Source organism: Triturus cristatus, chromosome 10 (assembly GCF_964204655.1).
Source record: "Triturus cristatus chromosome 10, aTriCri1.1, whole genome shotgun sequence".
Taxonomy (NCBI): domain Eukaryota; kingdom Metazoa; phylum Chordata; class Amphibia; order Caudata; family Salamandridae; genus Triturus; species Triturus cristatus.
The window spans coordinates 1,016,846,706-1,016,865,152 of NC_140593.1; the positions used below are offsets into that span (position 1 = coordinate 1,016,846,706).

The following is an 18,447-nucleotide window of genomic DNA, read 5'->3' on the forward strand; positions in this document are numbered from 1 at the left end:
AAGAAGATCAGGCGCTACCGGGCCCAAGTCAGTCTTGTGGCTCCGGACTGGGCTCGAAGAGTTTGGTATCCTGAGCTACTCAGTATGACCATCGATCCGACTGCCTCTTCGGGAGGATCTTCTGTCGCAGCAGCAGGGGACGGTCTTCCGCCTGAACCTGTCCAGTGTCCACCTCCTTGCGTGGAGATTGAGCGGCGGCAGTTGATTGCTTTCGACTTGCCTCCTGACGTCTGTGATGCCATTCTGGCAGCCAGGCGTCCCTCCACTAAGTTGGTATACGCCTGCAGGGGGAACAAGTTTGTGGAATGGTGCACAGCAAAGACTGTGGATCCCCTTTCTGCCCCTCTTTCAGAAGTCCTTCTATTCCTTCTTTCTTTGGCCCAGCAGGGTTCTGCTCTGGGCACTATCAAGGGCTACCTTTCTGCTATTTCAGCCTTTCTTAGGCTTCCTGATCAGCCCTCTCTTTTCAAGTTCCTTGTTGTAAATAGATTCATCAAAGGTATTACTCATCTTTTCCCTCCTACTCCTTTCGTAATGCCACAGTGGGACTTGAACCGGGTACTCACATATTTAATGTGCGCTCCCTTTGAGCCTCTTCACAAATGTCCTCTTCGTCTGTTAACTTTGAAGACTGCTTTCCTGGTTGCCATCACCTCTGCTAGGAGAGTGAGTGAGCTCCAGGCTCTTTCTTGCAAACATCCTTTTCTGTCTGTCCATCCGGACAAGGTTGTGCTCAGAACACGTCCATCCTTTCTACCAAAGGTTGTCACTGCCTTTAACATCGGTCAGACCATCACCTTGCCCACCTTCTTTCCGCATCCTTCCAGGGAGGAAGAGAGGCTCCACCGTCTGGACCCAAAACGTGCGCTCTCATTTTACCTGACTTGCACACAACAGTTCCGTGTGGATGACCAGCTCTTTGTTTGCTACGTAGGCACCAAAAAAGGTCGGGCCGTACACAAGCGGACTATCTCCCGATGGGTCGTCTTGTGTATTAAAGCCTGTTATTCTCTGGCAAAAAAGGAGCCTCTGGTGGGGCTGCGCACCCATTCCTCCAGGGCGACGGCTGCCACTACGGCATTGGGACGTGGTGTCCCCTTACAAGACATCTGCCAGGCAGCTACGTGGGCCGCGCTGCATACTTTTACTAAGCACTATTGCCTGGACAGCCAAGTCCGGAGAGATGGCTTCTTTGGCCGTTCTGTACTCTGGGACTTCCTGGTGTGATCTTGGTTCGCAGACCCACCACCGGGGTTGGTATTGCTGGTACGAATCTATCACTAACGTGTTTCTTTCAGATGCACAAGTTACTTACCTGAGGTAACGATATTTCTGTAAGAAACATTAGTTTGTTATAGATTCCTTACCGCCCCACCTATCCTCCCCATTCTGCGAACTGATTTCTAGGTTTAAGGACATCCTTTCAGGGCCATAGTTTTGTGTACAGAACTGACGTCAGCGCGCGAGGGCGGCATCTAAGTAGCTGCCACGACGTCATCCCGTCGACCACGCCGGTGACGAACGCAGAGCCAACCGATGCCACCTTCCAACGCGCAGAGGTACTGCTGACGAAAAATCTTTCTGGATCCAGTCTGACGCCTGGGGATAATTCTAAGGTAAGGAATCTATAACTAACTAATGTTTCTTACAGATATATAGTTACTGAAGGTAAGTAACTTGTCCGATAGGTTGATAAGCTAAGAGGCCTAGGCCTTTTCTAGTCTATACCTATCAGTATACTATTACTATTACTACTACTACTAATACTATTTTAAAGTACCGGGGACTCCCATGATGACGACAGGGAATGATTCAAGCATGTGAATCTACGAAAATACTGGAGAACAACAGTTATCCAGTATTGGGGTATCTTTCATAGATTCAGATGCCTGAATCATTCCCCGTCGTCGTAGTGGGAGTCCCGCGGTATAAATAACATAGCAGTAAATAGTTAAAAAACATAGGCCTAATGAATGCAAACATGCATTGCATAGCCTATTAGTCTCCTTTTGTAAAAGAGATCAGCTACCAGCACCCTGTAGAACCTTCCCAAGAGAGGCTGAGTCTGTCAGATTTTCACCGCACTTCGTTGTGTAAGGGAGTCTCCCTGAGCCTGGCTCAGTTTCTACAGCTTCAGATAAGTGTATATCTTATACTTTATCAGGATTATGTCAGATTCTAAAGGTCTATTCAGGCCTTGCCAGTCCTGTGGGAAGAAAAATGTTCACATTGATGATGCCCACCAAGACTGTATTTATTACCTTTATCCAAAGCATGAAGCAAGGCACTGTTAGATTTGCTGTACTTTCCCATCTAAAACTCTAAAGGATTGAGAGGGGCGGCTTTTATTGTGGCTTAAAAATAAGAATGAAGCAACTTCAGATGCGGAGAGTGATACTTCCTCCAGGTCTCATAAGAGGCAAAGGAGGAGAAAAGGAAACCGCCTAAAACCTCTCTCATGGCGAAAGAATCCCTTAATCAGGAGAAAAAATAAAAAGTCCCCGCAGGGATTTCATCCCCTCAGCCAGCAGGAATTCCTTTGAAATCTGGGAAGAAAACCACCTTAACCTTGCCTGTTACCTCGTCAACTGTCACAATCGATGTCGTCTTCTAAGCCTTCAGCAACGATCACCTCGTCGACGGTGAGTCTCAAGGGATCTATTACTTCAACATTGCCTTTCTCGTTGACGACACCTCCGTTGTCGAAAGCTTCAAAATCAAAGGCTTCGACGTCGACTGCGCCGTCGACGAGCCATTCGTCGTCGAGAAAACCATCGCCGACGACAGGACCATTATCAGCGACGACACCATCGTCGACAACAACTGCGTCAACGGCAGCGTCGACAACGACACCATCGTCGACGTCATCGTCGACGACGACACCATCGTCGACAAGAACACCAGCGTCGACGATGTACCCGTCGACGACCAGAATTTCACCAGCAGTGATTTATACTGGTTTTTTTCGACGCCGGTTTTGCAGAGGGCACGCATGGAGTTTAAAACTCCAAAGATTTCACCTTTACCGCCCAGTAATCTTCTGGACGTGGAAGATACAGATGATGAGGAGGGTCAATTTGGAGCAGCTTGTAGCCCCTCACAACTAAATGTTAAATGTCAGGAGGACGACAACTATGCTGAAGAGGAACAATTTTACCAACAGTATGAAGCCCCTCCTCCTCATTACCGGCAATATAGATACTTTGAGCAGCCTGTGCAACCACCTTCCCAATTTCCACCAGCATTACTATTAGACCTCCAAAGTATGCTGCAGGATTATAGGAAAATATTTCCTCCTCAAGAACAGGAAGTTATAGTGCCTCCACCACCATAACCAGCAGTTTTACCACCACTGCCGCCTCCTGTAATGCCAAATCCTACCATCCCTATGCCTCCAAGAGGACCCTGCTACCTCCGACGAAGAGCCGGAAGAGGGTGAGATTCCTGATCCTACGACACCCGCAGATGACTGGGATGATTACGTGATACCAACACCATGACGCCACCTCCCCGCCCTTCGAATTCACCTCCTGAAGACATAGGAGGTTTCCATAATATTATGGAGAGGGCTCCTAGTAGGTTCCACTTGCCACCTGTCGTACATCAAGAAGACTGCTTTTTGTATGACTCTAAGGAGCAATCCGGGAAAAGTGTGAGGTCCATATCTATTATTGATCTCATTTGGCAGGAGGGGGTGAAAGTGATGAAGGCGCCAGCCTCTGTAGTCCCTGTGCTACCGAGACTTGACAAAAAGTATAGAGCCCCTGAGGATTCTCCTGCCTGTCTAACTGGTCATCCCAAGGCGGTCTCAGTAATTTCTCAGGCGGCTCAAAGGCGCTCCAAAAATCCGTCTGCTCCTGTTACCTCTCCTCAGGATAAAGATGGTAGGCATCTGGATGCAATCGGGAAGACATTTTCATCTATGGCAGCGATTTCTGTAAGAGCGGCAAACGTTCTAGCAATCTTGAGCAGATATGATCGACAGCTATAGTCTGATGTAGGGGAGATGAAATCCTTCCTCCCGGAAGAAAATAAAGAGGAGTTTGCTAAGATCATCGCTGAAGGAGAAAGAGCAGCGTCTGAGCTGATTGACATTGCTATGGACATTGCCATTACCAGTTTTAGGCAGTTAGCGGGAGCTGCCGTCCTGCGGCATCAAGGTTGGCTGAAAGCAACCAGTTTTCGCCCTGAAGTGCAGTCAAAAATTCTTGACATGGCCTTTGATGGAGATAGCCTTTTTGGTAGTCACATTGATGAGGCTTTGACTACAATAAAAAAAGATATGGATACTGCCAGAGCTTTGGGTACCCTACAGTACCGCAAGGTTCCATTCCGAGGCGCCCGAGGCCGAGGGTTTTCAAGCCACTGGGTCAATTACCAGCGTTCACAGACCTATCAGTCTTACCAACCACAGTATCGACAGGAATACCAACAGCAATATAACCGTCAACCATCTACGACTGGTTTCTCTCGTCAGGGCTCAAGACGGAAAACAGCATCCCAAGGCCGTGACTCTGGCCGCAAACAATGAGTTCAGTTGGGTACCAGCGAATTCTCCTTCCCCCCCCTAAAAGGTGCAAAACTCTCCAAGCCTTTTCACAAGTGGCGCAACATTACCTCAGACAAGTGGGTTCTAGATCTTGTATCCCACGGCCACACCTTGGAGTTTACCCAGATACCACCCAATACCCCCCCAGGGGATCGAACCCCCCTCGTCTGCATCTTCTCAAAAAAGAAGTGAAGATCGTGCTTCAAAAAGGAGGAATAGAGAAGGTCCCTTTTTCGCAGAGGAGGAAAGGTTTCTACTCACGTTTTTTCCTCATTCGCAAGATATCAGGAGAGTGATGACCTATCCTAGACCTCAGAAAGTTAAACAAATTCTTGACGTCTCAAACATTTAGGATGGTCACTCTAGCAGACATCCTGCGCCGCCTCAACAGTGGCGACTTCATGACTTCTTTGGTCCTCGAAGATGCATATTTCCATATCCCCACTCACCCAAAGCACAGGAAACTTCTCAGGTTCACACTGGCTGGTACCCACTACCAATTCCGAGTCCTTCCCTTTGGCCTAAAATCCGCTCCGTGAACTTTCACAAAATTCATGGCTCCAGTAGCAGCTGCATTAAGGGACAGTGGTTATCAGGTATTCCCATACCTCGACGATTGGCTTCTGAAAGCGCCATCAGTCAGTCTAGTGGAAGCGTCAACGAGAGATTGCATTTCTCTATTCCAGCGATTAAGCCTATCGTTAAACTATCACAAACCCTCTCTCATTCCAAGCCAGAGATTGGTTTTTCTGGGAGCAATTCAGGACACAATTCAGAACAAGGCCTTCCTTTCTCAGGAAAGACAGCAACGATTACAGAGACTAGCACTAAAACTTTCCAGAAAAAAGTGCATTTCTGTAAGGGTGTTCAAGTCTCTGCTGGGAATGCTTTCATCGGCAATAGACCTGGTGCCAATTACTCGGCTACATATGAGACCTCTTCAGGAGGAACTGCAATGCCAGTAAATACAGACCAAAGGCTCGTTCGACGACGTGGTAGATATCACTCTAACAATCTTTCCTTTGGTGGGCTCAGCACACAAATCTATCCAAGGGTCTCTCTTTCCTCCCAGTGTTTCCAGACTGCGTTGTTACAACAGATGCTTGCATGGAAGGTTGGGGAGGACACTTGCAGGAACTTCAAGTTCAAGGGAAGTGGTCCTCAGCTCAACGCAAAATGCATATAAATAGATTGGAGTTGAAGGCAAAATCTCTTTCACTCCAGGCTTTCCACCCACGAATTCAGGGATCCTCGGTTGTAGTTCGCACGGACAATACCACGAGCATATTCTATGTCAACAAGCAGGGAGGAACCAAGTCCCTTTCCCTGTCTCAGGATGCCCAACACCTTTGGGATTGGTTAACGTTCCACAAGATCTCCTTAACAGCGGAGCATGTTCCAGGTTTAAAAAATAGCCTAGCGGATGCCCTGAGCAGAGTAAACAACGGCTGTCACGAGTGGGAGCTGGAACAATCACAACTGGACAGGATATTTGCAATATGGGGAAAGCCAGAGCTGGATCTCTTTGCAACCCAGGCCAATTCCAAATGCCGATTCTACGCGAGCAGATTCCCTCTGCCTGGGTCTCTGGGGAATGCGCTTTCAATGCACTGGTCAGGGATCTATGCGTACGCTTTTCCCCCCATACCACTGATTCCCAAAGTCCTCACGAAAATGAAGGCTGTCACATTCTGCTCATAGCCTCCAGATGGCCCAGGCAGCATTGGTATTCAGAACTTCTCCTGTCGTCAGAAGCGATGCCAACTCTATTGACCAAGAGCAAGGGTCAAGTGTGTCACCCGGAACCAGCTTCACTGCAGTTACATGCTTGGCTCCTGAATTCTTTAAATTTAAAGACCTGAACATTGCACAAGATTGTAAAGAAGTCATAGCTAGGTCAATGGCTGACAGCACCATCAGGACATACAAACTCAAGTGGAAGCGTTTCTGTATTTGTGCAGACGTAAGGTCATAAATCCTTTTAATTCTGCTGCTGAGGAAATACTACCCTATTTACTCTTCTTGGCGAAATCTGGTCTCACACATTCTTCGGTTAGGGTTCACCTGGCTGCTATTTTGAGATACAGGCGAGTGCCTAACTGTCCATCGTTATGGTCATCAAGATTGGTGAAAGAATTCATGAAAGGCCTGTTTCAAACTTTTCCAAAGGTCAAGGCTTTACCTCCTGAGTGGCAGTTAAACGTAGTACTGTCTCAACTGATGAGGAGACCATTTGAACCTATTCACAAGGCGGAATTAAAATTCTTAACCTGGAAAGCCGCCCTTCTCATGGCTCTCACCTCTGCAAGAAGATTTAGTGAAATACAAGCGTTCACTATATCTCACCCTTTCCTGCGTTTTACCAATGATGCAGTAATGTTAGGAACAAACCCTAAGTTCATCCCGAAGGTACCTTCTCAGTTCCATTTGAATGAACTAGTGGTCCTCAGGACTTTTTTCCCTAACCCTGCCACTCCGGCTGAAAAACCTTTACACACTCTGGACATAAAAAGATTTCTCAAGTTCTACTTGCAACGGACAAAAGAAACACGCAAATCAAATCAGTTGTTTGTAGCTTACGGCCAAAACTGCCAAGGAACTGCAGTCACCCGAGCTACCATAGCTAGATGGGTAGCAAATGCGATACAATTTTGCCATGACAAAGCTGGCAAGCCTTTATCACAGATTGTACGAGCACATTCCACTAGAGCAAGTCTCTGCTGCTCTCTTTGCAGGAGTGCCACTGGAGGCGATCCTGTAGAGCGGTAACGTGGAAGACAACACACACGTTCGCACAGCATTACTGCCTGGAGTCTTCGCACAGAGCGGACGCAGCTGTTAGACAGGCAGTACTACGAAACCTGTTTCACTAAGGTAGAGACCGCTTTTGTTTTACTATGTACTGGTGAATGTTATTTGCACTAATATGACTATGTCTAGTTCTACTATGGTATATGAAGCATCTTTGAATGTTTTTTCTCTTGGTAATGGAATATGTTTTCTTTGCACTCTATCTTCTTTCATGTTTAGAAGGTTGATAAGCGATATTTTGGCACTACCCACCATCCACTATAGTGCTTACCAACTAATATGCGTGCGTATTTATATATGGATAAGTGGTTATTATCCATATGCACACTGCTTGCTATTCTGATTCAGGCATGTGAATCTGTGAAAGATACCCCAATATTGGATAAGAAATAAGTTACTTACCTGTAACTGCAGTTATCCAGTATTGGTATCTTTCATAGATTCACATGCACCCACCCTCCTCCCCGGAGAGGCTGTTTCTAGACTATGGTACTTGCATCACTTGTGCTGGAAAATCTGATAGACTCAGCCTCTCTTGGGAAGGTTGTACAGGGTGCTGGGAGCTGATTGGTTGTTTTTTTTAGTCTGGTCTCTTTTGCAAAAGGAGACGAATAGGCTATGCAATGCATGTTTGCATTCATTAGGCCTATGGTTTTTCACTGATTACTGCTATGTTATTTGTACCGTGTGACTCCCACTACGACGGGGAATGATTCAGGCATGTGAATCTATGAAATATACCAATACTGGATAACTGCAGTTACAGATAAGTAACTTATTTCTTAGTTCTCACACTGTCAGTCTCACATTTTCTCATGGGTGGTTCTTATCTGAGGGCGAGAAAGACTTCCAATATATACTGACATAAATGCTCTGGGTTGGAGAATATATACAGCTCTCACTGTCACTTCCAGAGTTGGAGCGAGGTCCAAGCCTAATCCAACAAACACATAACCTGCTGGTGTGCAGAAGCTGTTATAAAATAGTTACGAATCAAGTTTGATGCGTGGGAAGATTGAAAAAGTGAGGAATATGCCATTAGGTAGAGTTTCCACAAGAAAGCACTTTACAGAGCGCAAGTAACTTGTACTATAAGTCATTGCTAGTTTACAGACATTAAAGGATCAAATCACAATATAAAATATTCTACATAACAAAGTAAAACATGCACTGGTATGTTTGACCAATTAATGTGATTATTTTCTGAAGACCTTTTAAAGAAATTGAACACGTGAAATATTTCACTTGCTTTTTATCTTTCACAGGAGAGGTTGGTTTCCTTCATCATACACACGGATGTTGACCGAACCAACTCAAGAACCAGTGCATGTGCCAAGGTAAAATATTTGGATTGCTCAAATGAGGTTGTGTATGTTAAACAAAATCCTACTGGCAGCCTATTTTCCTTTCTTTAAAATACTATTCTATCCTGTGATTTTGAATCACTCTTCTGACTTTATCATCATTATATAATTTCGATTTTATTCGGTTAAAAGCAAGAGTTAGAGGTTATTTAGATTTTAACCGCTATGCTGAATACCATACATTGAACATATTTATTGTCGTAATTGTGGGTGTTTGTATGATCTGTCATTAAACCTGAAGCAGCTGTTAGAGGGCAAACTCCTTATTGGTGACCTGGGAGACCATAGAGTTGCCAAGGTTGACCAAACACTTGCATCAAACGACCCGGACACCTTTTCAGTTCTTCAGGCTACATGGGAAACAGACGTGGGGACTCTCGAGAATGAGGACTGGACAGAGGCGCTGGCTGCACCTCAGGCAGCTGCCATTACTGCCTGGCTCAGGCTGACCGGTGCCGGAGGTCATGAAGCCTGGTCAAACCAAGAACGATTTATCTTACTCATCATAGACAAGCTGGCTCTTAGGGTGAGCTGTTAAAGCGTCTGCATGCATTCTTTAAATGTCAAAGACTCCTGGTCGTCCTGTAAATATTGTTTCCTCTCAGTTACCCTATGTGCAAATACCCAAAAATCCAGCCCATAAGTTAAAAAGCTGGTTCCTTTCTATTACTTGCCGCTCTGTGGTGAAACACTAGCTTGGCATTCTGAGATTTATTGAGGACCATTGACCTAATGCCCTATTTTTAATAGAAACATGGGTAAATGATAGATCATTGCCGGATGTTGTTGTAGCATTCCGGAGGGGTATTGTATAAATGTTTTTTTTTATTTTGAGTTTTATATAGCGTGAACTAGACCCGAAGGTATCAGAGCGCTTTACATGAGTACCAGTTGCGTTACAGACGGACACATTCATTTTTGTAAGGCACGGGAAAATTAAGTGATTTACCCAGAATCACAGGCTGTTGAGCGTCCCTACCGAGACTTGAACCCAGCTCCAAAGTCGATCACTCTAGCCGTTAGGCATTGATAAGGAAGGTTGCGGTAGTACCATCATTTATAAATCAACCATAAAATGTGACACAGCAGAATTTTCAGCAATCAACTGTGAGGGAATAGTTTTCTCCTTGAAATTTTCATCAATCTTATCATTTTCTGGTGCTCTGATAATACTGCCTCTCCAGTTCCACTGCGTTTTTTTTACAAGCTTTGCCTTGGTTATTGGCAATACAGACTCTTAATTCATTTCATGGTTCTTGGTGATCTGAATCTTCATCCTAAGCTAACACACTGCTCTTTGTAATTTAACCTATTTCAGGACTTAGAAACTATTCAGCTGAAGCAGTTAGTGAAGACGTCCACACATGTGTCTGTGCATATGTTAGATCCAGTATTTTCAAATTTGTCTTAGCTGAAAGTTGATCTTCCTGTGCCCCCTTATATGGACCGATCATTCTGCTGTGCCTATCATTGTAACTCTCCACTGTCCATCTTTATTCATGGCCATTCTGACGAACACCTCAAAAGTATGGCCTAGGTGTAATCCTTCAGAACTTTGCTTGATGTTATTATCTACCAAACTTGATCTTGGCCAGTTAGTAGCTGAACTTGATTTCAACATTAAAGATTGGATCTTGACTTCCTTAAACATGCTGGCCCCACCCCGCCTGTCCTACATGCACTGTTAAATTTCCTACTAACATATGTACATCAGTGTATCTCTATCTGTACCCCTTTTTATGCAGACCAAAAAAAAAAATAACAACAACAATACATTTCCTACATCCTGGTTTGAGTCACATCTTGGCGACTATAAAAAGGATGTAAAGTTCTGGAAAGAGAAGGGTGTAAAAACTATGATGCCAGGGGTGGAAAGAATTGCATAGAGGCCATGAAGATTTACCATAATACTATTAGAAGTCATGTATTGCCTCCTTTGCCACCAAAATCGATGGTGCTTCCAATACAGCCAGATAGATCATTTCCATTGTAAAATCTTTGTTAGATCCCTCTGCAAAACATCCGGAGGCTGCCCTGACAATTGGCTGCTCTAGGCAGGTTCACCCCAGGCAGTCATCTCCCACCTCCGGACTATGGTGAACCTTCTGCACTCGCTGGGGTTCACTATCAATGTCCCAAAGTCACACCAGAGTCCCTCTCAAATGCTGCTTTTCATCTGATCTGTTCTGGATACAGTGAAGTTTTGGGCCTATCCTCTCAAGCGGTGAGTACAGGATATTCAGGCTATGATATCAATGTTTCAGTCTGTATTTCGGTGAGATTGACTTTGAGGCTGTTGCGCCTTATGGCCTCCTGTATCCTTCTTGTGGCATATTCTCACTGGGTTGTGAGGGCTCTGCAATGGGACCAGAAGTTTCAGTGGGCACAGCATCAGGAGAGTCTCTCCAACATGGTCCAGATCTCAGAGGGAACCGCTAAAGACCTGCAGTGGTGGGTAATGAACCGCAGATGGGTCAGTGCAGACCCCTGTCCCTTCCCCACCCAGAGCCGACTATGGAAACAGATGCCTCACTTCTGGATTGGGGCGGCCATCAGAAAGAGGTGGAGATCAGAGGACCCTGGTCTCCGAAGGGACCCAGACTCCACATCAACCTTTGAGCAATCGGATTGGCATTTAAAACCATCCTTTCATCATGGGAAGGCTTCTCAGACAACACCCCTGCCATGTGGTACTGCAACAAACAGGGTGGGGTCGGACCGTGGACCCTTTGTCAAGAGTCTCTACAGCTCTGGACATGGCTGGAACATCAGGGCAAATCCCTGGTGGTTTTACACCCGGCAGGCTCTCTAAATGCCAGGGTGGGCAAACTCAGCTGTCGATGCTCAGCCAATCCCAAGTGGCATCTCCATCCAGAGGTGGAGCAGGGTCTCTTCCAAGAATGGGTAGAGTGTTGGTTGGATCTGTTCACCTCAATCAAGAATGCACAATGTCAGCAGTTTTGGTATTAGAGTTGTCAAGGTGGTCTAACTCTGATATCCTTTTTATTTCAAGTGGAACTCGGGCCCTCCTGTACGCCTTTCCACCAATACCACTCGTGCCCAGAGTTCTCAAGAAGATCAGGAATGACCTGGTCCAAGTCATTCTGGTGGCATCAGATTGGGCAGGGAGAGTCTGGTATCATGAGCTGTAGAGCATGTGCATGGGTCCTCCAATCAAGCTGCCTCTTCTGGAGGATTTTCTGTTGCAGCAACAGGTCAGGGTTCTGCACCCAAACCTGACAATGCTTTGCCTTGATGCATGGAGATTGAGAAGTGACAGTTGACAGCTTTCGACCTTACACCCAAAATCCGCAACGTTATCTTAGCAGCCAGGCATCCCTCCACCAAGACTGTATAGGCCTGGAGCAAGTTTACGACATTCTGTACAGATAAGCAAGTTGACCCACTGTCTGCACCCCTTTCCCAGGTTCCTCTGTTTATTCTTACTCTAGCCCAGTAGGGCTCTGCTCTGAGCACCTCAAAAGGCTATCTTTCTGCCATCTCTGTATTTCTGCACAAGATCAGCCATCCCTGTTGAAATCCCCTATTGTACGTAGATCACTCTTCATTATACCTCAGTGAGACCTTTATTTAGTCCTAAAATTTCTCATGTCCACTCCTTTGGAGCTGTTACACAACTGCCCTATCAGGGTTCCTCACTATATAAACAACCTTTCTAGTGGCAAAAACATCTGCCTGGAGGGTCAGTGAGCTACAGGCTTTTTCATCTCAACCTCTGTACCGTACCATCTACCCAGACAAGCTGCTACTTCAGACTAGGGAATCCTTTATACCAAAGGTGTTCACTCCCTTTAATGTAGGCCAGTCCATCACCTTGCCTACTTCTTACACTTTGCCTCACCCCTTTAAAGAAGAGGAGAGACTCCTTCATCTGTACCCAAAAAGAGTGTTGTCATTCTGACCACACAAGAGTTCTGGGTGGACGATCAACTCTTAGTGGGGTATGTTGGAGCCAAAATATGAAAGATGGTGCAGAAACAGACCATCTCAAGATGGATAGTGCTCTGCAGCAACCTCTGCTATGCATTGGGCAAAAAGAAACCTCCTCAAGGTTTGCAAACATCGCTATACCAGAGCCAAGGCTGAGACCTCTGCGTTAGCTCGCAGAGAATCTGGCAGGCAGCAGTGTGGGCTTCCTTGCACACGTTTACGAAGCACTACTGCTTTGACATTCGGGTCTGTTGAGATGGGCATTTTGCCCATTTGGTCACACAGGACTTTCTAGTATAATCCGTGTCGCAGTCCCACCTGCAGGGAGGTATTGCTTTGGTATCTATTCTAAGGTAAGTCATTTGTGGCTAGAAGTCTCTTTCAGATAAAGACATTACATACCTTCGTTAACGCCTGATCTGGTAGAGACTAACTAGCTACAGATTCCTAACTGACCCACCCATCCTCTTCCCTCTGCGAACAAATTAAGGGTGAAAGGATGTTTCCCTTTTAAGAGCCTAATTTCATGCACCAGTGGTCAGTGTTATTTGTGGCTCTGCGCTTCTGGAGAGGAAAGTTGCAAAAAGAAACTGATGTCAGCACTTTGGGGTGGAGCCTATATAATCAACGTGCACATCACTTCCTATACAGACCTTGCCATGCGGAGCGAGCAGCTGAACACGGAGCCACTCCACGCCCCGGAGGATACATCGAGACTAACGAAATTAAGACATTCCCGCCAGCATCAAGACATCACGACCCTTGAGACTACTCAAAGTGCAAAGAATATATTCATTTGTTGAAGGTGTTTGACCACACCTCATGGCTCATGCCTTTGTTGCTCCATTAAGACAGCGACATCCGGAACCTTGCAGCATCCTACATGAACTCTTCTTCACCCTGATGAAGACCTTCACCTAAAAAGTTTCCTTTGGTCCCTGTTTGAAGGTTGAAACGCTTTAAAAGGAATCAATACACATATGTTTGTAATGTTTGGGCTTCATTAGATAAGCACAGACATAGAGTTTTTGACCAGTACTCTGACCCCTGTAGGACCTAGAAAATACACAGCAATGAGGATTGAAATAGAGTAGGTCCCGGCATTATTTAAAATATTGTAGGACAGAAGAGTCTTTTCTTGTTTGGTTCATGTATTATGATTAATACTATAGTGGCCGCATTTGCTTTCAAATATCAGACTCCGGCCTTGTACGTTATGTAAACAATATAATGTATTTAGTATGTCATGTAAATAATGTGTTGTTTGTTCACATTGTTCTGTGTAAATATTAAAAATGACACCGAGGTGCATGTTTTAAAATTCAAAAACATGGGAAAACTAGATAAAAAACAGAAAGAATAATTATTGATGAAACTCAGAGTCAATAAAAAGGACTTCTTGAGGGCAAATATTTTATGCTTGATCTATGGTTGGGGAGGCCCTTGTGTATTGGTAATATGCAGAGCGAACAACGTCACCTACTGGTGTGCAGGGGTACTGCTCACAAAAAAAATCTGGATCCCGTCTGATGCCTGGGGGTAATTCTAAGGTAAGGAATATGCAGCTAGATAGTCTCTACCAGATAAGGCGTTACCAAAGGTAAGTAACTTGTTTTGTAGGGTTCCCGCACATTTATTAAGAATAAAGAAGAAAAAAATATGGCAGTTCATTCAGGTTTAATTACTACCTCATATAACTTAACACCCGCACCATTCTAAAAGTGTCACATTATACAAAAGCATTTCGGTGTCCTGACTCCCCTCTTCTCTGTCTCAAAACTTAGAAACTTACTTGTCCAGTGGTTCCACATATTGTTTGTTCTTCAGCATGCAGCCTTTGAACTTCATCATATCCTGCATAGATGTTATTTCCACCTCCATCAGCTGGGGGACTGAAGGTCCATCTGTACCACCATCCTCATTTTTTCAACCTTGTGAAATACCTAATCAGCAGGGTCAGGATCCCTCTTGAACCTTTTCATGTGCCCCCTTTAATGTGGATCATATGCAAATAAGTCCTGTTTTTTTCTATTCCGCGGTTTATTTTCCTTCTGCAACATATCCAGCACCAGGGGGATTTAACACTGGATGGAAAAGGAGAAAGGCCATCCTGAGCCCAAAGCTTGTCTGATTGCTGCCCCTGTATCACAGCCTGTTCTCAGTCACTGGTGATAGTACCCTCCATTGGCTGTTCAGTTCTCCTATCTCTCCTTATTGCCACGCTGTTTGGTGTTGAGGAATCACCCATGCTGTTTGTATGCTGGATAGTAATGCCTCAGCCCCTCTTACTAAAAAATGTCTGTTTGTCGCACATTAGCCCACAGTCGTAGCACCACCATGCAGACAGCCTCTGTGCAGACCAGGAAGATAGTTCTCCAATTATTCAGGACCAATTCAAGCATCAGTGCAACAAGTAGAGAATCCAATTCCCCCTTCTGAGATCCCCCCTCCAGTGCCAGACCTTCGAGAGGGAGCTGTTCCAGAACCAAAATGAAATACTGTCACCTTAGTGGCCACATGTGTACGCTTATGTTAAGGTGTTTGACAACTTTTGCTTTTAATTTACACAGGGAAGTCTCATTTGAATTATTTCATCCAGTTGCATCCAGTTGTGGCCAGCAAACCTCCATTCACATAAAGGCAAACAATAGTTTCCAAGTGGCCTCATGTTATGTGACACTCCTAGCCGGGGCATTTTGATCTATATTTTCACTATTAAAATTGAAAATACAGGCTCGAAATCACAGCATATAAAGTGCATGTTGCTAAACCACCTCTGTTTATCAGAAAGTGTCTCACATGAGATTTGACAGCTATATAGATTAGCGACTAATCAGATATCAGCCATCAAAATGGTTCATGCTTCAAACTGAAATCAAACCAGAGGTATGTATAGTTATTACAGGTCCTTAAAATGAAGTGTCTGAACTACGCTCCTAAAAACATCATAGTGTGCCACAAAATGTCTCTAAATGCTGCTGCAAATTTCCCTATTTTTTGCCGCTATACCCTGCCGGTTCTGAAAAAGGGCTGCAAGGTCATGCAACCGGAGCCTTATTTGAAGAAGGAACACTCAATGTCACACAGTTTTATCCTTCTATAAAATTTCAGAAAAAATCACTGCAACATTTCTAGCTTCTGTTCCACATAGGAGGAGGTAGCAGAGATTGGATTTTTCAAAAAATAACATATTTATTAATTTCCATCAATACTGTAAACTTTAAACAGACAAGCCAACACATTAAATAGTGTCAAGAACTTGATCAGTGTTAGCAAAAGTGAGTGTAATGGTCCATATCAGGCCAGTTGCTATGACTGGGAAACCCTTGTGGCAATTAATATAAAGGTATTTGGCAGTCCAAATCTAATCAGTATGTTATGTTATGTTCTGTTACGGTAGCTTATATAGCGCATGGCTACCCCAGCAACGGGGCGTCCCAGCGCTTTGCAGACGGACTAGATACTCAGCAACCAGGCCAAAGGTAGGAAGAGCCGCAGAGTCGGGCTATAGAGTGGCAAATAGCCAGGTCTTAATTCTCTTCCTGAAAAACAAATGATTCGTGATAGCACGAGCTTCGAGCGGGATTGTGTTCCATAGTTTCGGGGCCAGATATCTAAAGGATCGACCTCCTGCTCTACTCCTCCGGATCTTAGGAATGTGGGCCAAAAGCAGATCTGCAGAACGGAGAGCCCGAGTAGGGACATATAGAGAACTTAGATTTTGCAGAATTTTAGGGCCCGAGGAGTAGAGAATTTTATGGATAAGGCAAAGTGCCTTAAATTGAATGCGTTGCTTTGCAGGCAACCAATGCAGACGATAGAGGATGGGGGAGATATGACAGTTTTTAGGCAGACCGAACAGACTGCGTGCGGCCGCATTCTGCGCTCTTTGAAGTCTGTAAATTGTGGATTGATTGGAGCCCAGCATGAGGACATTGCAGTAGTCAATATTTGACAGCACCGTGGCCTGGATGATCATCTGACGGACTTGGGGTTCAAAAAAACCCAATATGGGTCTCAGAGACCGTAGTCGGCCATAGCACGTGCCTGACACCTTTTTGGCGTGGGAGTCAAGGTCTAGGCGGTTATCGACCATAATACCCAAGTTTTTGACTTCCTTCTTAGGGGTGGGTGCAGGGCCCAATGCAGACGGCCACCACTGATCGTTCCATTTTTGAGGCTCCTTTCCGACCAGTAATACTTCCGTCTTAGATGAATTAAGCTGGAGGCGATTTTCAGTCATCCAGTTTGCAATAGCCGATAGATCTTCCTGAAATTTAGTTTTATCTTCCTCTGTATCACTGGAGAAGGAAAAAATGAACTGTGTATCGTCCGCATAAGATGTTAATTTGATGTTACGAGCTCTGGCCAATACGGCCAGGGGGCGGACGTATACATTAAATAACGTGGGGCTAAGTGCGGATCCCTGGGGAACGCCACAGCACAGCGGGAACCTTCCTGATTTATACGGTGGAGCATGGACCTGAAAAGAGCGGTCTGTCAGAAATGAAGCAAACCACTCTAGTGCTCCGTCTCGGACTCCGATCTCCCACAGTCTTCTTAAGAGGATCTCATGGGAGACCGTGTCGAACGCTGCACTTAGTTCCAACAGGACCAGTGCCGCTGTACCACCTTGGTCCTGTGTCTCCCTCAGTTGCTCTGTAACGGCTAATAGGGCCGATTCAGTACTATGATTCGCCCGAAAACCGTTTTGGGAGTCATCTAAAATTCTATTGACCTCTAGATAGTTGATCAGAGTGGAATTTACATGAGATTCCACTATCTTGGATAAATAAGGCAACAAGGATATCGGTCGGAAATTTTCCGGCTTAGAGGGATCCAAGGTAGGTTTTTTTTAATAGAGGGACGACCTTGGCATGCTTCCAGGATCTAGGTATAATAGTTAATTCCAGGGTTTTATTAATCAGATTATGACCTTCTGACAAAATGGGATCCTTATGAAGTCGCGCCATTTCTGGTTTTACAGGGTCCTCAGGGGATCCGGATTTAATTTTTGCAGTCAGCCTGTCCATCTGATCCGCCGAAATAGGTGGAAGAGTGCAAAGAGAATGTGGAAGATCTTGTAGAGTCTCGGCTTTGGTAGACTCGGGGCTTACAGCATTCGAGGGAAAGGACTTATAAATACCCTGTACTTTATTTATAAAGAAGGTGGCAATCTCATCACAATGAGCATTGGAAGTGATCGTATTGTTGGGACCTTCTGGTAACTTAGTCATATCTTTCACCATAGCGAATATTGTTTTAGGTTGATTAGCACTTGACAAAATCCTGTCAGTGTAATAGCTGGCCTTAGCTTTTTTTATTAGTTTATGGTACATTTTGGTTGCAGACCTGAATGTAATTTTGACCTGGGGGTCATAGGATTTTCTCCAGGCGCGTTCGAACAGCTTACATTGCTTTTTTTGTTCAGCAAGTGTCTCTGAATACCAGGGATGAGGTTGCCCACGTTTGGACTTGGACAGTGTTGCGGGAATCAGCTGGTCTAGCGATTTATTAATCCACTCTCTATATGCGACATCTGCTTCCTCCAGATTCACCGGCCAAACAGGGCACGTGGTTTTCAGGTTGTCTATGAGCAGACTACTGTCTAGTTTGTGCCATGGGCGTCTTGGGATAGGAGGGGGAAGCTGTCTTTGAAAGTTATTAGCTATCCGGATGGAAATATGGATCAAATAATGGTCTGTCCAGCTGAGGGGGCTTGGAGGAAAGGCAATAATGCCCGGAATATTTGAGAACACTGGGTCCAATAAG

General features: G+C 45.1%; 1 protein-coding gene across 1 annotated transcript in view; it reads left to right on the forward strand.

Moving 5' to 3' along the window:
- The window catches only part of BAIAP2L1 (BAR/IMD domain containing adaptor protein 2 like 1), a 586,052-nt gene that overhangs the window by 501,250 nt on the left and 66,355 nt on the right, over nt 1-18,447 (forward strand). The window contains exon 11 of the mRNA XM_085629004.1: nt 8,626-8,697. Within this exon, the coding sequence (XP_085485130.1) occupies nt 8,626-8,697 (72 nt within the window). The remainder of the gene's footprint in view (nt 1-8,625; nt 8,698-18,447) is intronic.